This window comes from Ascaphus truei, chromosome 11 (assembly GCF_040206685.1).
Source record: "Ascaphus truei isolate aAscTru1 chromosome 11, aAscTru1.hap1, whole genome shotgun sequence".
Lineage (NCBI taxonomy): Eukaryota > Metazoa > Chordata > Amphibia > Anura > Ascaphidae > Ascaphus > Ascaphus truei.
This window is the reverse complement of record NC_134493.1, coordinates 11,524,511-11,543,079: the sequence shown is the minus strand read 5'-3', so window position 1 is coordinate 11,543,079 and position 18,569 is coordinate 11,524,511. Positions and strand designations below refer to the sequence as shown.

The window sequence follows — 18,569 nt, the reverse complement described above, 5'->3', positions numbered from 1 at the left end:
TGTATCAGTGTCCAATTATATTTCCGGGCCTAACTGTATGTGTATATTGCCTCAAACTGTTGTTTACAGGGACGACAAAGCCATGGTTAATTTCCCTCAAAATGGTCTTCCCGAGAATACCTCTGCACATGTCTCTTACAGTCACAAAGTATCGCTCTCCTCTATGGTTGAAGAATACTACTTTGACAGGACCGATGGAAACTGTGCTTTTAAGAGGGTTTTGAGCTGCAATTTTACATATTTATTTATTACGCATTTTTTGTGTATATCATGGTTAGTTATTTCACATAACCTGTGTTCGACAAACCCAGTCGCCAGGTCACATCTGGTGAATGGATATTGCCTGCTGGCGACTTATAATTCCCCTGAGGAGAAAAAAAATCCCCCTGCCTGATTGGCTAGCGCTCGCTGCCAGGATTTTTTTTTCTTTTTTCTTTGCGTGCCCTGCCTTTTCTACAGAGAGGTACACTGGCGACACACTTTATTCGAGCTTGGCTAGTCCCACGAATTCGGGTATACCCGGGTGTATTGAGGTTTGTGACTGTTTTCTGCCCGAGTACATTGAGTTATTTTCCAAGCAGGGATTGAAGCATTTTATTCCCGCTGGCTGCAATACTGCACAGTATATATATATAAACTGCATTACAATTCATGAATTTATGCCATCTGGTAGACACGCGAAGCATTGCAGCCTATTAAATCCTAATCATTATCATTTAACAGATCAGCCGCCCATCAGCCAGGCATGAACCCAGGCTGGGAAGGCAAATGCAACGGGGCTTGTCAGAGGTGAGGAGCGGCGCATTCCAGGTATCTGCCAGGTACATACCGGGTATTTGCTCGAATAAAGTGTGTCGGTGCAGTAAGTAATGGCATGCCCTCATGCCTCCCCCCCATGTGTGCGCGCATTTGTTTATAGTCTGCCCTTCCGCCCTGTGGCGGCTGCTTGCGCAGTGTCCCCCCTTCGGTCCCCGTGGACTCCCGCCCAGGGTGGGAGGTGGTAGCGGGAGGTGCGCCCGCCGGAACGGGAGGTGCTAGCGGCGGTGCGCTCGCCGGAGCTGGTAGCGGAATTGCGCCTGCTGGAGGGGGTGGGGGAGGGGTGCAATGCGTTACCCTTGCATCCCGGTGCTCCCCTGCCTCCCACGGGTAAACCGTCTGGGTTGCGGGAGATGGGCGCCGGGGGAGGGGGAAGAGGGGGGCGGCGGTCGTGGCTGACCTCTGTGCTTTCAATCCCTGTATTGTGTGAGTGTGTGAGCATGCGAGTGTGTGTGTGAGTGTGCGGGAGAGTGTATATGTGAGTGACACCAGAAGTACCCACCCAGTCAGTAAGTCACCCACCCAGTCATACACTCTGTCTCTCGCACCGTCTCTCTCTATGGATCTGGATATCTTATTTACCCTAAATATCTTAACTGCCCTATACCTACACCGAAATAACCTATACTGCTTTCTTCCAGATCTGACTCTCGAGCTCCACACGGGAGACATCGGAATCCCCCCTAACCCAGAAGACAGGTCGGGAACACCTCCCCTCCAACATATAACATTGCAGGAATGAGGGTTCCTGGACACTGAGGGACTGCGGATCAGATAAGATCCCAGATGGGATTGCTGCTTTAGATATTGTGAAGCGGGGGCATCCAGACACTGGTTAAAGGGTGCAGGAAACTAGTCATTCACATCTGGCTTTTTTTTCTAAATCCGAGACACACACACGTAACAAGGACTAATTGTAGTATAATTTAATATAATAAATAAACTTATGTCAAAAACGAATGTTGTTCTTACTAGGAATTTATTCAATTATTTATTTTTTTAAAGCGGGCCTGGGGGCGGGACTAGGGGGCGAGTAGATTTTTGTGTGATTTGTCGACCACTGCACATAACTATTAAGTATGTCACAATAATAAAGTCTGCACTTTTAAGAACTAATTTAATCACTTTTCACCACTAATTGATAAGAGGAACGCCATCAGGGGCTTGGTTGTGTCCAGTATCTATATGGACTGTTAATTGGAAGATATTATTTTGTATCTCTGCTCCAGTTATATCCAGCAAACACAGCTCAAGCACTGTTGTTAAACAGAAACAATAAGGTACAACTGTCACGGCGATCCGTGACACTAGCCAGCTAATTTGTCCTGTGGCTCACATTTTTTTTTGTGACACCGCTCCCAGGGAACAGTTCTTCTACACTTCTATATTATGTCAGTGTTCTGTGAACCCGCAGAGGCTTTCGGAATAATGTCACTGGACTACGGTTCTCGGGGTGTATTAAATACAGGCATACCCCGCATTAACGTACGCAATGGGTCCAGAGCATGTATGTAAAGCGAAAATGTACTTAAAGTGAAGCACTCCCTTTTTCCACTTATCGATGCATGTACTGTACTGCAATCGTCCCATATGTGCATAACTGATGTAAATAACGCATGTGTAACAGTATCTATAGTGTCCCCGATTGCGCACAGCTTCAGTACAGGTAGGGAGCCGGTATTGCTGTTCAGGACGTGCTGACAGGCGCATGCGCGAGCTGCCGTTTGCCGATATGTCCTTACTCGCGAGTGTCCTTAAACCGGGGTATGCTTGTATTCTCCATTTATTTTACACGTCTGTGACAATTATTTGTAAACCTTTGGCTGGATCCTACTGTGACAAACTTTCTTTCTCCGCCTGACTGCCATCGGAATTCTTCAATTGTAGAACGGGCAAATTGTGTCTCTTCAAATCTAGTGGTCTGATTACCGTGGGCAGGGCCGCCGAAAGGGAGGGACAGCCGAGACTGCTGTCCCGGGCCCAGACAGTCCAGGGGGACAGCCTCCTGCCGTAAACGCTAGAATTTATTGCCTGCACAGAAAAGAAGAACCCTCTCCTTCCCCAGGCCCCCTCTGCAGGGCCCATCCTTTCTCCTCACCCAGGCACCCCTGAAGAGCCCGTCCTTTTTCAATCCCGAGGCCCCTTCTGCAGGGACCTCCCCTTTGCTGGCTGACACCCATCTGGAAGAGGGGATTCCCCAGGCGCTCATTCTGAGGGCCTCCAGGCCCATCCGATGTAAGGCCACTATGCTCCCCGACCCAGTACCCCCTTCCCAGACTCAGTTCCCCCCCTCACTACCACCCACTTACACCCCACTTCCCAGGCCCATTACCTTCTAATATCTTCCCCTCCCAGGTCTATTACCTTCCTACATCCACGCCCCCCAGTGTGCAAGGGGGGGGGGGGGGAGACCTGCTTCAATTTGTTTGTCCTGGGCCCAACAATTTCTGTTGGCGGCCCCGACCATGGAAACTATTTACTCTGGATCTCAGACTTGAATAAGAAACTGCTTAATAATCGAGTTTTGTATTAATAAGCTTTATTACAGTGTAAATTGATATTGCAATTTGACATTCAATTCCATGTATTGAGGCTCCCTCACATTCTGAATTTGCCCTAAGCAACTATGAATATATATATATATATATATATATATATATATATATATATATATATATATATATATATACACACACACACACACACACACACACACACACACATATATACTGATTAATGTACATTTTGATATATGCTGTTAAACATTTTCCCATGTACTACAGGTGCAGTCACTGGTATCCGAACACTTGGCTTGGAAAATCTGAGGCAATCTCCCAGTAATGCTGCAACATTTCTGTGACATTTCTGTAGACAGACTAATGGCCCATCAGATTAACACAGCGGGGGTTCCCTGGCAGTCCCATTCAAACTGACCAGGAATCCCTGCTGTGTTAATCCGATGGTCCATTAGTCTTTCTGCAGAAATGTCAGAGAAATGTTGCAGGATTACTGGGAGATTGCCCAAGATTTTTCAAAGCAGTGTTAGAATACTCGTAGCTGCATTTTACGTGAATCCTAGAATTGTTTCCCCGGTGTTTATTCTGGCACACTCCCTCCAGAAAGTAGGCGAGCATTATCACTTATTGCTTAACAATAACCCCCTGAACATTTTTGTAAATATATACAATGGAGGTCACACAGCTGTTATATCTCACATTTCACATTATTTACATATTTTGAGCGCCACTTTCTCACAGGGATAGGGCTGTAAAAGAGTTCCTTCACCGTGGCTTTGGTGTTCTTGCGAAAGGCTCCTAAGGAGGACAGCTGAAACAAAACAAAATGAGAGTACTAAGCAGTATGTATACACACACACAGCAGCGTTCAGTTGTCTACACTCAATAATGAAGGAGATGTAGTCACAAGATGTAAAAAGAAAGAGAAATGTTTGAAATGTCCTTGTGACTACATCTACTTCACAATGGAGTGCATCCAATAAATGCTCCTGCTTATTGTTATTGGGATGGTGAAGGATTCCCATCCTGTTGGTCTACACCGCACACCAAAGAAAACCGCCATTTTGAGTAACAAGAGAGAACCACTCGTACCTCTACATACAAATTTATATTTTTTAAAAGAAACACTTAGCAAATGATACCAATACACTTTTCTTTCCTAACTTTCTTTCATAAGTTATTGACATTTTCACTTCACCTGTTTACTTACACATGCATGGCTTAATCTGAGAGATGCATGGTCGCAAAGGTATCACAACTTACAATGAACATACAATTCTGCAGGACCAATGAGACTACTACAACTTTGCAAAGGATACGATTTGGCAAACATTTTTTTAAAACCCCACTGCAAATAGCGCATAGAGTATTAATGGCCTGCACCAAAGGAATCAAATGTAATTGAATGTCACTTTCTGTTTAATATTCCCCTCCACCCCCAACAAAAAAGAATACATTTCAACAGAAGTCAAACGATTTATTTCCTAGTTCTTTTAGGTGACAGATAATGCAGCATGGCACCCACACTAAAGAGTAAGCCCACATGCTGCCTCTCAACAGGGCAACCCCGACTCGAAGGTTAACTTGCTGAGGTTGGAAAGTGGTCTAACCCTGGGTAATATCTTGCTGGTTAATTAGTGTGTTTTGTGCAACTGTTATGGCTTTCTACAGAACTTATTGTAGGAACAATGGATATATCTTAGGTTTAGACAGTCAGGGGCTGGGAGAGTGAAGAACGATGCGTCCAGCTGCTGGGAGACTATATATTCCAAGATCGGAGCATTCTTCTCTGCCCGTCAGCATGGTGTCAAACCCTGGGGGGTACCTGGACCGTCTCTTGGAGATTAGTCTTCAGGTCCTAGCCCTGTTGGCATGGTTTTTATTGGTCAGTTCTAATTGTCAACACTGACAGGCCTGCCCTCTGGGACATAATTCAGCACTCTGCTCCAACACTTCCCCAGATTGGTCCATTCCACCCACCCCCCTCTATCTCAAGGTGTAGAAACAATCCTGATTTGCAGCATTACGGATCCCAGAGCAGTCCCCCTGTATTACCCGGATTTAGGACACTATTGGAGGCAACAAGCAGAGGCAGTTGGCAGTCCTCCCCCACAGAGCCTATCCAGGGTTTCCCAACTGTTGGCAGCATCCAGGATAAGCTCGCTTCGGCAGAGCCCTGCAACTAGCTAGGAGCCCTGTAAGTCACCCTGTATTGTGGATTGTAGATCGAGAGGGGGTTGGCCCGGTATTAAAGGGGTTGCACCCCATATTGCCACCGGGGTTAACTGGACTGCGGTCCAGGAATGTGGCTTACACCTTGTCATGTCATAAGTCCTGTGATCAAAAGTTAACTGCCCTGATTGTTTACCCAAAGTCTAGGAACCAAGTATTGATCAAACGACTCTGCCACTCTAATTGTTACCTGAGGGCGGAGAAGCATCAAACTGGAGTGGTTTGTAAGTGTTATGTCTACACCTACAAACAATGAAGCTCCTGCCAGATACTTCATTTTGTAGACTGGTCGTCGCCCCTGATTTAATTATGGGGCTACAGAAATAAGATCCTCAGAGTCCCAGTACACATGGGCTAACTAGCTGGGGGGCATGGGTTAATCTGTGTCTCCACGTTAGGGATTGGATACAGATAATTGTTCACCAATAGTCTGTATTCAATGTTAAGAATAGGGTTACACAGGTATATAAACTGTGTCAACCCTACAGTTTAGTAGGAGTTCTTCTTCTGATACCATCTTGAATGTCACCGGATTGCTGGAGAATTGCTAGCTGATACTTCTCCATCCCCCAACCCTAAGTAAGTGTTACTTTCTTGCCTGTTAATTGTACTATATTGCTGTGTTCACCTTTTTAAGGAATAAATTATATTTTATTATATCTAAGCCTCGTTCAGTTCAACCCAGATATTTGGTGTTCATTATATCTTGTCATAAGCTACCGTGACATGGATATTGTAGTGTTTTGTATTTGTTGTCTGCTGCTAGCTGTGGCTAAATAAATTCATGTTTATTATCATGTGCTCTGCTTGCTAATTTTGATCCCAAATCAACTGTCAAAATTTTGGGTGATACAAGTGGGATCTCCAGGCTATAGGATAACATACTTATGGGAGTGTAAGCACAGAGGTCTCCGCTACAAGACCTCAGAACTCAGTGTTACAGTGCTTGGCACAGCCAATACTCCTTCCTCGCAGTTGCTTTGACAGAACAGCCACAGAAGATGGCTGGCTTGTAACTAAGAAGAATTTGTGACAAGGTGTCACAAAATTGGGCTACCCACTTAGGGGCTATTCAAAGCAGACATCTTTCTACCTATTGCGGCATGAGACAGAAGTGCCGTAAAATGGCATGGAGCAAAGAGCAAACAGCCCCTTGGCTCCCGTATCGCCCCCTCGGGCAGAGATCAGATCGCCAAGCTCAGAGAGTGAACCCTGTGGCAGAGATGCACCGAGGCTTCCCTCCAAGATATGTTGGGCATTCTGGGACCCAACGCATGAGCAGATGAATGGATTGTTGCCCTACAGATGGTGAATTCCAGCATGGACACGTATCAGGGCCGGTTACCCACAGTAACTTTGCTTTGGGAAGTTGGAAGTCTGTAGCCAGGCTTTCCCTGCAACTCTGAGTTACAACAGCTTTCCAAAATGTTATGGATGGCATAGATGGATTTATATGATCTCTCTCTAGAAGCTTCCCGAGGGTGATTGGGTAATGGTTCTGTCCCCACAAATGAGCAGGAGTGCTGCAGAAGTTTATTGGAAGATTGACATCGAGTTGACTGGCGACTATGAAGTAGTGAAGCCTGATATGCGATCACCCCAAAATCGGATCAGCTGCAGTTTTGATCGAGTTTGTGTACCCCTGATCCCCTATATGAAGTCGTGGATAGCTGGCAGCATAGCCGCTACGATGAAAGAGTTGCAGGAAATTATCGTTAAAAGATAAATTCTTGCGGTTTTCCTTAAGTGCGAGAATGGGTCATAGATCGTAAGCCCGCGACCGCACAGCAAGCAGACGAAATTGCAAATCATTTAGTGATGGCTCGCTCGTATCTCTGCCGCTGGACTCTTCAGGCTGCCCCGAGCTCTGGGATGAGGAACCATCGCCCACGGGAGCAGCCCCAACTGGAGCCAACCCCTTGCCTGAATCCTAGAGTGCCCAATTTTTCCCATCCTCCAACGACTTAGTATGAGTCTAAGTAATGATTGTCCGGAGCCGGCCTGATTTACGAGCCACGGTACAGGGCCGCATCACCCTCACGTAAGACCGATTGCATGTGTAAGAGAGCTGTACACAATGGAGCAGAGCTAGGCTACCAAAAAAAAAATGTAAGTTAATGAGGCACCTGGTCCCGGTGGCATACATCCAAGAGTTCTCAAGGAGTTAAGTTCAGTAATAGCCAAACCATTACATTTAATATTCAAGATTAGCGAAAAGCAGATGTGGTGCCTATATTTATAAAGGGAGCTAGATCACAACCAGGGAATTACAGAGCTGTAAGCCTGACTTCAATAGTGGGGAAGTTACTTGAAGATTTAATACGGGGTAATATTCAGAAATACCTAATGGAAAACAAAATTATTAGTAATAGTCAGCATGGATTTTTGAAGGATAGATCTTGTCAAACTAACCTTATTTGCTTCTTTGAGGAGGTAGGTTGGAATTTAGATCAGGGCAATGCAGTTGATGTGGTCTACTTAGATTTTGCAAAGACTTTTGATACAGTTCCACACAAGAGATTGGTGTACAAAATAAAGCAAATTGGACTCAGTAAAAATATATGCACCTGGATTGAAAACTGGTTGAAGGACAGACAACAGAGGGTTGTCATAAATGGAACTTTTTCAGGTTGGGCTAAGGTCATGACTGGAGTACCTCAGGGATCGGTACTGGGACCCCTGCTTTTTAACTTGTTTATTAATGACCTTGAGGTTGGCATCGAGAGCAAAGTCTCCATCTTTGCTGATGATACTAAATTGTGTAAGGTGGTAGAATCAGAGCAGGATGTAATTTCTCTCCAGAAGGACTTGGAGAGACTGGAAACGTGGGCAGGTAAATGGCAGATTAGGTTTAATACAGATAAATGTAAGGTTATGCATTTGGGAAGCAAGAATAAACAGACGACTTACAAATTTAATGGGGATAAATTGGGGGAATCCTTGATGGAGAAGGATTTAGGAGTGCTTGTAGACAGCAGGCTTAGCAAGTGCCCAAAGTCATGCAGTAGCTGCAAAGGCAAACAAGATCTTATCTTGCATTAAACGGGCAATGGATGGAAGGGAAATAAACATAATGAAGCCCCTTTAGAAAGCATTATCAAGACCACACCTTGAATATGGAGTACAATTTTGGGCACCACTCCTTAGAAAATAGGGATATGATAACTATATACAAATATAATCAGGACAGTACAAGGAGCTTTCAAAAGAACTATTCATCCCAAGGGCAGTACAAGTTACTCGGGCATCCCTTAAGGTGGGAGGAAAGGATATTTCACCAGCAACAATGAAAGGATTCTTTACAGTAAGGGCAGTTAAAATGTGGAATTCATTACCCATGGAGACTGTGATGGCAGATCCAATAGATTTTTTTTTTTTAACAAAAGGATGGACAACTTTTTAGAAAGGAAAGGTATACAGGGATATACCAAATAAGTAAACATGGGAAGAATGTTGATCCAGGGAATAATCTGATTGCCAATTCTTGGAGTCAGGAAGAAATTTATTTTTTCCCTTATGAGATATCATTGGATGATATGACTCTGGGGTTTTTGATTTGCCTTCCTCTGGATCAATAAGGAAGTATAGATAAAGGAAAGTATTTGTTGTCTAAATTTAGCATAGGTTGAACTTGATTCTTGGTTCTTTTTCAACCTCATCTACTATGTAACTATAGGCAGTCTGATTTTTCCAGCAGATGACATCTCCCGGGAATGGCGCACCACAGTCTGGAGAGAGAGCTACCCAAGCGTCCTATCGCCCTAGTCGGCTTGGCAATTGGCGACAACCGGATGATTCATGCCTGTCCAGTGACTGTGAGCATGACACCAGTAGCTGGCTTTCTTGACACCGGGGCGACCATGACACTAGTACATCAAAGCTTGGTCCAACTGGAACAGCTTTTGCCGGATCAGCACACTGATGCACTCCTAACTAATGAAGCATGGCTTACCATTCTTTTGGCCCATGTATTACTAGATTGGGGAGCAGGCCGATATTACAGGGAGGTGGAAGTGATCAATGCCCTCCCTAATGATGTTTTGCTGGCCAATGACCTAGGGCGGCATATTTGTGATTACGCCATCTCGGTCACCTGAAACCAAACTTGGGCAGCCGGCAGCAAGGAGGCTCCAGCTGACCGGCTGCTGGTGAGTGAGGAAGCTCCCTGGGTTCCTGAGGAGCCCCAATCCAATGCATCAGCAGAGGTGAGCCTGACATGACTGATCCCCCCCCCTCTCCCCATCATCGATAGAGTGACAATGGATGAGAGTACGGAGCAGAGACGTGTTTTTAGAGAGGCCCAGAGGGTATACGGCAGCGTGATGCTGAGCCTACTTGAGCCTGGGGCAGAAAGGCTCCTGTGGAAGCGAGGGCTACTGTATCTGGAACAGACGTCCTGGACAAGGATACGCCAACTAGTCATGCCAGAGGCATACCGAGGTCAGCTTCTACGTTTAGCCCACGAGATCCCACTATCCAGCCGTCAGGGATTGACCTGCATAAAAGCATGCCTGACCCAGAATTTTTACTGGCCGAGACTGGTGCAGGCAGTGGCAACCTATTTCCGCTCCTGTAACACTTGCCAGCCAGTAGGCAGGCATGGCAAAGGCACCACTGAGACCGCTACCGGTGACAGGGAAACCCTTTCAGCCGGTTGTGGTCAACATAGTCGGGCCCCTAATGATACCCAGTAGGTCAGGGAAAAAGTATATACTTACTGCAGTGATGTTTGCTACAAGGTAACTCAAGGCCGCAGCACTCTCCTCCATCGAGACTCATAAGGCAGATTCCCCTGATTCCAGAGTCGCAGGAAAAGTAGACATTCATCCCCCACAAATGGTTTATACGAGTTGACCATAATGCCATTTGGGATAAAAAAAATGCTCTGGACACTTTCCAGCACCTGGTTAATTGGTTTCTGAAAGGGAGGTATATTTGGATGACCTGGTCATGTTTAGTAAGATATGGGATCAGCACCAGGGGCATGTAGCGCTAGACCAGATCACGGACACAGACTTGACCCTCAAGCCCACCAACAGCCAGCTCGGTATGGCTGAGGTTCTATACATACGGCACTGGGTGGGTGGAGGGCAGCTCAAGTCTGAACCAGACAAGCAAGAGACCATCATCCAGTGGCCGACCACCCATACCCAAAAGCAAGTGTTGGCTTGCTTTGGGACAGCTGGATATTACTGCAAATGTATTCCCTGTTACAGCATCCTGGCTTAGCCCCTGATAAGACTAAACAAAAAAAAAGGCTCATCCGCACTATGATCTGGTCTCCCGAGTGCGAGACTGCTCTGAAAGCTGTCCTATCCAGTTCTTCAGTCCTGGAGGCACCCCAAATTACGACAAGCGGTTCCTACTTCAATGCTTGTGTCGTCGGCATTGATGCAGTACTCAGCCAGATGGACGAGGATGGAACCAAGCACCCTGAGGTATACTTGAGCAGGAAGCTGCTGGATCGGGAGGTAGCTTATGTTCCGATCAAAAACAACTTCCTAGCGATCATGTGGGCATTATGCAGGCTACAGCAGTATGTTTATGGCAGGGCATGGTGACTGACCGCAACCCCCTCATTTTGCTACACTGGGTTTCAGGGGGGAAGGGGAAATTGAAGCTGTTGCGGTGGAGCCTAGCCCTTCAGGGGTATCATTTCACTAAACAACACAAGAAGGGCAGGGACCATGGCCATGCAGATGGCTTATCCCAGTAGGATGAAACTGGCCCAGTCCAACAGCCACTCACTGCCACAGACCCAGGTGGCCAGCCCATCAGGACTAACACCCCAGAGGTCTCATCATGAGGGGAGGGTGTGAGGTGTGACAGTACGGGAAGCATTGCACCGACATCCACCCCCTCTCCAGATTAGTTTGTTCTGGATGCCACCCTTGCTCAGGATTGGCTGGGTAGTTAAAAAGGACACCATCCGGTTATCCATGATTGTGAATGGAGGCAGGGATTCTATACAAACGGACGCAAAACCGAGCTCCAGGAGATGTTTAGGTTAGTCTCTGGGACTAGCGACCATTCTGTTTTGAGGAGTTAAGGACCCCGGAGCAGTCCCTCTTTGTTACCTGGACCCAGGAATCTATTAGTTGGTGGTACTATCCACAAAGCCTATCCAGGGTTTACGTACATTGCCATCAAGTGTAAGCTTGATTCGGCAGCGCCCTGCAACTAGCAATCTAGAAGCCAGGTAAGTCACTTTGTATTGGGGATATTGTGGTGTCTTGTATGTGTTGCCTACGGTTTAGCTAAATAAATTCACGTCTATTAACCTGTGTTCTGCCCAGTAATTGCGAGTCTGGTCAATCTCGTTCGTAACGGTATACTTACCTAGGTTATTAGAATTTTTTTTATTTTATTATTTTAAGACAAATCGCTGTCATATTGCCAATTATGCTATATTGGTATATAGTAATACAAAAAGAGAAAGACACATTATGTATGGCACTTTTACCCCATTTATATTCTATGGGTTTTAACTTGCTCTAAAAGGTAATACTATCTCGTAAATGAGAGCCTAAAAATGCCAATTTATATGTCCACACTTCAGGTTTCTGGTCATTCATACCAAGGGGGGGATGGAACTTCTGGCTCTGTAATACGTAATTGATTGTAATACTATGTCCTTGCTATACTATAGATAATAATTGGTAGTGATAGTGTAAGCTAGGGCTTAATTTAATGGTTCCAAAATCATTAATATTAATACTGTAACAATGGAACACTTCATACAATTTAGAAAAATGTTATTACAAAAACATAATGAATGTCAGTCACCACATATTCTTAAATACAGTCTTACGGAGGAGGAGGCGTTACAGACAAAAGCATTGGAAAGTGACATAATACAGTATGTAACAATAATAACAGATCAAGAGAACAGGTTTAGCAGTGTAAATAACTTCACAATAGAAAAGTCGACTTGCTGACCGACCACATGTGTTTACTGATGCACTTGAAGCAACAAAGCTCAGAATGCCGTGCAGTATACAGATATACTCGAATATTATTTTCCTAAAAATATACAGCATGAGAAAAGTGTATGCGCTATACACTGAATACTGTATGTTTTAATGAACACAAATTACTTACGTACTGTACGCTCTATACGTTATAAATGATATTGAAGCGGCACAATGTAAAAACATAGGATATAGCATTACAAAACCAGATTTTCAGGTATGTATTAAATTCACCCACTTGTTCCAGTTAATTTCAGAAGGGAACATTCTCCCAAGTCTCAAAGTGCAGTCCAGGGTAGGTTCATAAAAAGCAGTAGGGTCCTCACATAGTTTGGGGTTTTTAATCTCTTCTGCAATTACAGTACGTGAGAACAAGGAGACTTTTGAGGAGGTTTCAATGTAACGTTTTTTTATACAACCGACGTGTTCCAGGACCTGAAAAGAAATACAATTGTACAGTAGGAGTAAAAAAAAAAGTTGAAAAAATAAAAATGGGAACCACATGTGTTTGGACCAATAATTTGCCTCATGTTTCAAAAACAGTCAGCGCCGACTTTCTTATTTTATTTAGCGTTTTATCTTTTTACTTCCTCCAATAGATCTTTTCTTGCCCTTTCCAACACGCCTTTTAAACATTAAGTGACTGGGAGGTTGGATGGAACTCTTCGCCAGAACCCTGTGTGCAGTGTAAAGGTTTCCATGGTCACCTCGGAAGCTAAAACAGAACTTCTTTTATTGGTTTAATAGCAGGACATGCTTAGGACGAAGATGCTAACATTATGAGTTAAATTCATAGGCTTCTGGAGGGGGAAGAATTGCCACTTTGAACCATTATGTATATTCACTGACACACTTTCCTCCTCTTAAAGTTGCGATCCCACATAGCTTGTCAAAAACCAAGCTTTTGAAAATAATTTACCAGTCTAACTGGCTCATCTAAATACATGTAAGGAAAAAATGGGGTAGAGGACCCCAATCACCCGGTGCTACAGAGCTTTATAATAACCCACAATGATGAAAAAATAATAAAAAATGTAAGTATCTAACTGCTTATGAACCGGGTCACTTAATGTGAAAAATGCGTGCTTGAGGCTGTGTGCATAAATCCCCTAGATGGCACAAGGTGGCAGAGTTATGCAGAGTTGTAGGGGGGAGTCGTGAAACCACCCCCCTGACCTCTCCAGTCTCTCTGTACTAAATCATCCTATAATGCCTGGGGCAGCTCTCATGGGGCAGCAATGTTACTCACTGTGAATCCACCGGTTCTGTGTGCTCCAAGCTGATTGTGGTAAGCAGAGGAAGTATGCCTGTTCCGGTGAGGAGAGGCAATTCAGCGGGCACCACGAGGCAGAAGAAAAAGTTGCTGAAGCTGGACTGTGCTGTATAACAATTCTTTAATAAAGCATGATTAAAAAGAGGGGGGACGCATACCCCTGCACCTCTAACGCGTTTCACCCACAAAATGGGCTTTTTCAAAGAGCCCATTTTGTGGGTGAAACGCGTTAGAGGTGCAGGGGTATGCGTCCCCCCTCTTTTTAATCATGCTTTATTAAAGAATTGTTATACAGCACAGTCCAGTTTCAGCAACTTTTTCTTCTGCCTCGTGGTGCCCGCTGAATTGCCTCTCCTCACCGGAACAGGCATACTTCCTCTAAATACATGTAAGCATGTTAACAGCAGAAAATGTGACCGCTTTATAAAAAAAAAATTAAAAAAAATTATATATACAGTATATATAATAAATATATATTTATATATATATATTTATATATATTTATTTATACATACATACACATCTCTGATTACAAATTTAATTTCTTCAGGGCCTCTACATGGGACAATGTTTTCTTTACTCTAAGGCTGTGTTTATAGTGGCGTAGTGCTTGCTGAGGCGCGCTTAGCATATATTCAGAGACCCATTATATGTTATGGTGCCATTCTGAGTGAAAGCTTCCGCTTGCTTGCTCACGCTTGCTGAACCTCGCTCAGCTTCCAGCTACAGGCAAATCTGTGTTTCTGTGCTTGCTGGAGAGGAGGTGCGGTCACGTGACCCACTGCCGTCCAATCAGAGCGCAGCACGGAAATTAACTTACACCCGAGAGCAGCCATTTTCATGCATATGCAGAGAGAGGTAGCTGGGGTGGGGGGTGAGGGGGGGGGGGGGGAAACGGACTACTGCTGTTGTGGGGTGGGGGGGCAAACAGGCTGCTGCTGCTGTGGGGTGGGGGGGCAAACGGGCTGCTGCTGCGGGGTGGGGGGGCAAATGGACTGCTGTGGATGCAAACGGGCTGCTGCTGGGGGGTGGGAGGGCAAACGGGCTGCTGCTGCTGTGGGATGGGAGGGCAAACGGGCTGCTGCTGCTGTGGGGTGGGGGGGCAAATGGACTGCTGTGGAGGCAAACGGGCTGCTGCTGCTGCTGTGGGGTGGGGGGGCAAACGGGCTGCTGCTGCTGTGGGGTGGGGGGGCAAATGGACTGCTGTGGAGGCAAACGGGCTGCTGCTGGGGGGTGGGAGGACAAACGGGCTGCTTCTGGGGGGTGGGAGGACAAATGGGCTGCTGCTGGGGGGTGGGAGGACAAACGGGCGGCTGCTGGGGGGTGGGAGGGCAAACGGGCTGCTGCTGGGGGGTGGGAGGACAAACGGGCTGCTTCTGGGGGGTGGGAGGACAAATGGGCTGCTGCTGGGGGGTGGGAGGACAAACGGGCGGCTGCTGGGGGGTGGGAGGACAAACGGGCGGCTGCTGGGGGGTGGGAGGGCAAACGGGCTGCTGCTGGGGGGTGGGAGGACAAATGGGCTGCTGCTGGGGGGTGGGAGGACAAACGGGCGGCTGCTGGGGGGTGGGAGGACAAACGGGCGGCTGCTGGGGGGTGGGAGGGCAAACGGGCTGCTGCTGGGGGGTGGGAGGACAAACGGGCTGCTGCTGGGGGGTGGGAGGACAAACGGGCTGCTGCTGGGGGGTGGGAGGACAAACGGGCTGCTGCTGGGGGGTGGGAGGACAAACGGGCTGCTGCTGGGGGGTGGGAGGACAAACGGGCTGCTGCTGGGGGGTGGGAGGACAAACGGGCTGCTGCTGGGGGGTGGGAGGGCAAACGGGCTGCTGCTGGGGGGTGGGAGGGCAAACGGGCTGCTGCGGGGTGGGGGGGCAAATGGACTGCTGTGGGGTGGGGGGGGGGGCAAACGGGCTGCTGCTGCTGCTGGGGGGTGGGAGGGCAAACGGGCTGCTGCTGCTGTGGGGTGGGGGGGCAAATTAACTGCTGTGGGGTGGGGGGGCAAACGGGCTGCTGCTGCTGGGGGGTGGGGGGGGCAAATGGACTGCTGTGGGGTGGGAAAACGGGCTGCTGCTGCTGTGTGGGGGGGGGGGGGGCAAACAGACTGCTGTGGGGTGGGGGGGCAAACGGGCTGCTGCTGCTGGGGGGTGGGGGGGGCAAATGGACTGCTGTGGGGTGGGAAAACGGGCTGCTGCTGCTGTGTGGGGGGGGGGGGGGGGGCAAACAGACTGCTGTGGGGTGGGGGGGCAAACGGACCCATCGGAGGAACAAGAGGGGGGGGTTGTTTGTACTGTTTATTTTTTACACAGTTTTGCGTTGCACTTTAAAATAAAATTTATATTCTGTTTAAGAACATTGTACTGTGTTTGTTGTTCAATGTATATGTTCTTTTAATATAGAAACTTCAGGGACATAGGATGTGGCCACATGGCTGACACAGACACCAACACACACAAACAAGCAGAGTGACCGAATTGCACTCAATCGTCACACACATAAAAACAGTTTAACAAACAATATGTTTGTGATAAAGATGAGCATAGCTGCTTCTTGGTCTTTCTTGAAAATGGCATTATATATATATATATATACACAGTGTTCAACAATTAATGATAACCACACGCCCGTGGCGTGTGGATTTAGGCCGCTGGCGAGTTGAGTCTCCCACATACCCCCGCAGGCCCCCACATACCGCGGATGTCCCCCGCAGGCCCCCCACATACCCCCGATGTCCCCCACATACCGCCGATGTCCCCCGCAGGCCCCCCACATACCCCCGATGTCCCCCACATGCCCCCGATGTCCCCCGCAGCCCCCCACATGCCCCCGATGTTCCCCGCAGGCCCCCACACAGCCTTGATGTCCCACGCAGGCCTCCACGTCCCACGCAGGCCCCACATATGGCCCCGATGTCCCCCGCAGGCACCCCCACGTCCCACGCAAGTCCCCACATCACCCGCAGGCCCTCACATATGGCCCCGATGTCCCCCGCAGCCCCCACACGGCCCCGATGTCCCCCGCAGGCACCCCACATACCCCCGATGTCCCCCACATGCCCCCGATGTTCCCCGCAGGCCCCCACACAGCCTTGATGTCCCACGCAGGCCTCCACGTCCCACGCAGGCCCCACATATGGCCCCGATGTCCCCCGCAGGCACCCCCACGTCCCACGCAAGTCCCCACATCACCCGCAGGCCCTCACATATGGCCCCGATGTCCCCCGCAGCCCCCACACGGCCCCGATGTCCCCCGCAGCCCCCCACACGGCCCCGATGTCCCCCGCAGGCCCCCACACGGCCCCGATGTCCCCCGCAGCCCCCCACATGCCCCCGATGTTCCCCGCAGGCCCCCACACAGCCTTGATGTCCCACGCAGGCCTCCACGTCCCACGCAGGCCCCACATATGGCCCCGATGTCCCCCGCAGGCACCCCCACGTCCCACGCAAGTCCCCACATCACCCGCAGGCCCTCACATATGGCCCCGATGTCCCCCGCAGCCCCCACACGGCCCCGATGTCCCCCGCAGCCCCCCACACGGCCCCGATGTCCCCCGCAGGCCCCCACACGGCCCCGATGTCCCCCGCAGGCCCCCACACGGCCCGATGTCCCCCGCACGGCCCCGATGTCCCCCGCAAGCCCCCACACGGCCCCCGATGTCCCCCGCAAGCCCCCACACGGCCCCGATGTCCCCCGCAGCCCCCCACACGGCCCCGATGTCCCCCGCAGGCCCCCACACGGCCCGATGTCCCCCGCACGGCCCCCGATGTCCCCCGCAAGCCCCCACACGGCCCGATGTCCCCCGCAGGCCCTCACATACCCCCGATGTCCCACGAAGGCCCCCGATGTCCCCCGCAGGCCCCAGATACCAACATACCTCTGGTGAGTGGGACTCCCGGCTCCGTTTCTTGTTGTGTGTGTGTGTGTGTGTGCGTGTGAGAGAGGGTGTGCGTGAGCGAGAGGGTGTGCGTGAGCGAGAGGGTGTGCGTGAGCGAGAGGCTGTGCGTGAGCGAGAGGCTGTGCGTGAGCGAGAGGCTGTGCGTGAGCGAGAGGCTGTGCGTGAGCGAGAGGCTGTGCGTGAGCGAGAGGCTGTGCGTGAGCGAGAGGCTGTGCGTGAGCGAGAGGCTGTGCGTGAGCGAGAGGCTGTGCGTGAGCGAGAGGCTGTGCGTGAGCGAGAGGCTGTGCGTGAGCGAGAGGCTGTGCGTGAGCGAGAGGCTGTGCGTGAGCGAGAGGCTGTGCGTGAGCGAGAGGCTGTGCGTGAGCGAGAGGCTGTGCGTGAGCGAGAGGCTGTGCGTGAGCGAGAGGCTGTGCGTGAGCGAGAGGCTGTGCGTGAGCGAGAGGCTGTGCGTGAGCGAGAGGGTGTGCGTGAGCGAGAGGCTGTGCGTGAGCGAGAGGCTGTGCGTGAGCGAGAGGCTGTGCGTGAGCGAGAGGCTGTGCGTGAGCGAGAGGCTGTGCGTGAGCGAGAGGGTGTGCGTGAGCGAGAGGGTGTGCGTGAGCGAGAGGGTGTGCGTGAGCGAGAGGCTGTGCGTGAGCGAGAGGCTGTGCGTGAGCGAGAGGCTGTGCGTGAGCGAGAGGCTGTGCGTGAGCGAGAGGGTGTGCGTGAGCGAGAGGGTGTGCGTGAGCGAGAGGGTGTGCGTGAGCGAGAGGGTGTGCGTGAGCGAGAGGGTGTGCGTGAGCGAGAGGGTGTGCGTGAGCGAGAGGGTGTGCGTGAGCGAGAGGGTGTGCGTGAGCGAGAGGGTGTGCGTGAGCGAGAGGGTGTGCGTGAGCGAG

General features: G+C 49.4%; 2 protein-coding genes across 8 annotated transcripts in view; one reads left to right on the top strand and one right to left on the bottom strand.

Moving 5' to 3' along the window:
* Positions 1 to 18,569, top strand: part of NPRL3 (NPR3 like, GATOR1 complex subunit) — a 374,812-nt gene that overhangs the window by 134,166 nt on the left and 222,077 nt on the right. The window lies entirely within an intron of this gene.
* Positions 3,339 to 18,569, bottom strand: part of GTF3C1 (general transcription factor IIIC subunit 1) — a 133,468-nt gene continuing 118,237 nt past the window's right edge. For both annotated transcript variants that reach the window (XM_075565258.1, XM_075565259.1), the window contains 2 exons: positions 12,774 to 12,970; positions 3,339 to 4,143 (listed from right to left, as the gene is read on the bottom strand). In XM_075565258.1, the coding sequence (XP_075421373.1) occupies positions 4,131 to 4,143; positions 12,774 to 12,970 (210 nt within the window). In that variant the 3' untranslated portion in view covers positions 3,339 to 4,130. The remainder of the gene's footprint in view (positions 4,144 to 12,773; positions 12,971 to 18,569) is intronic.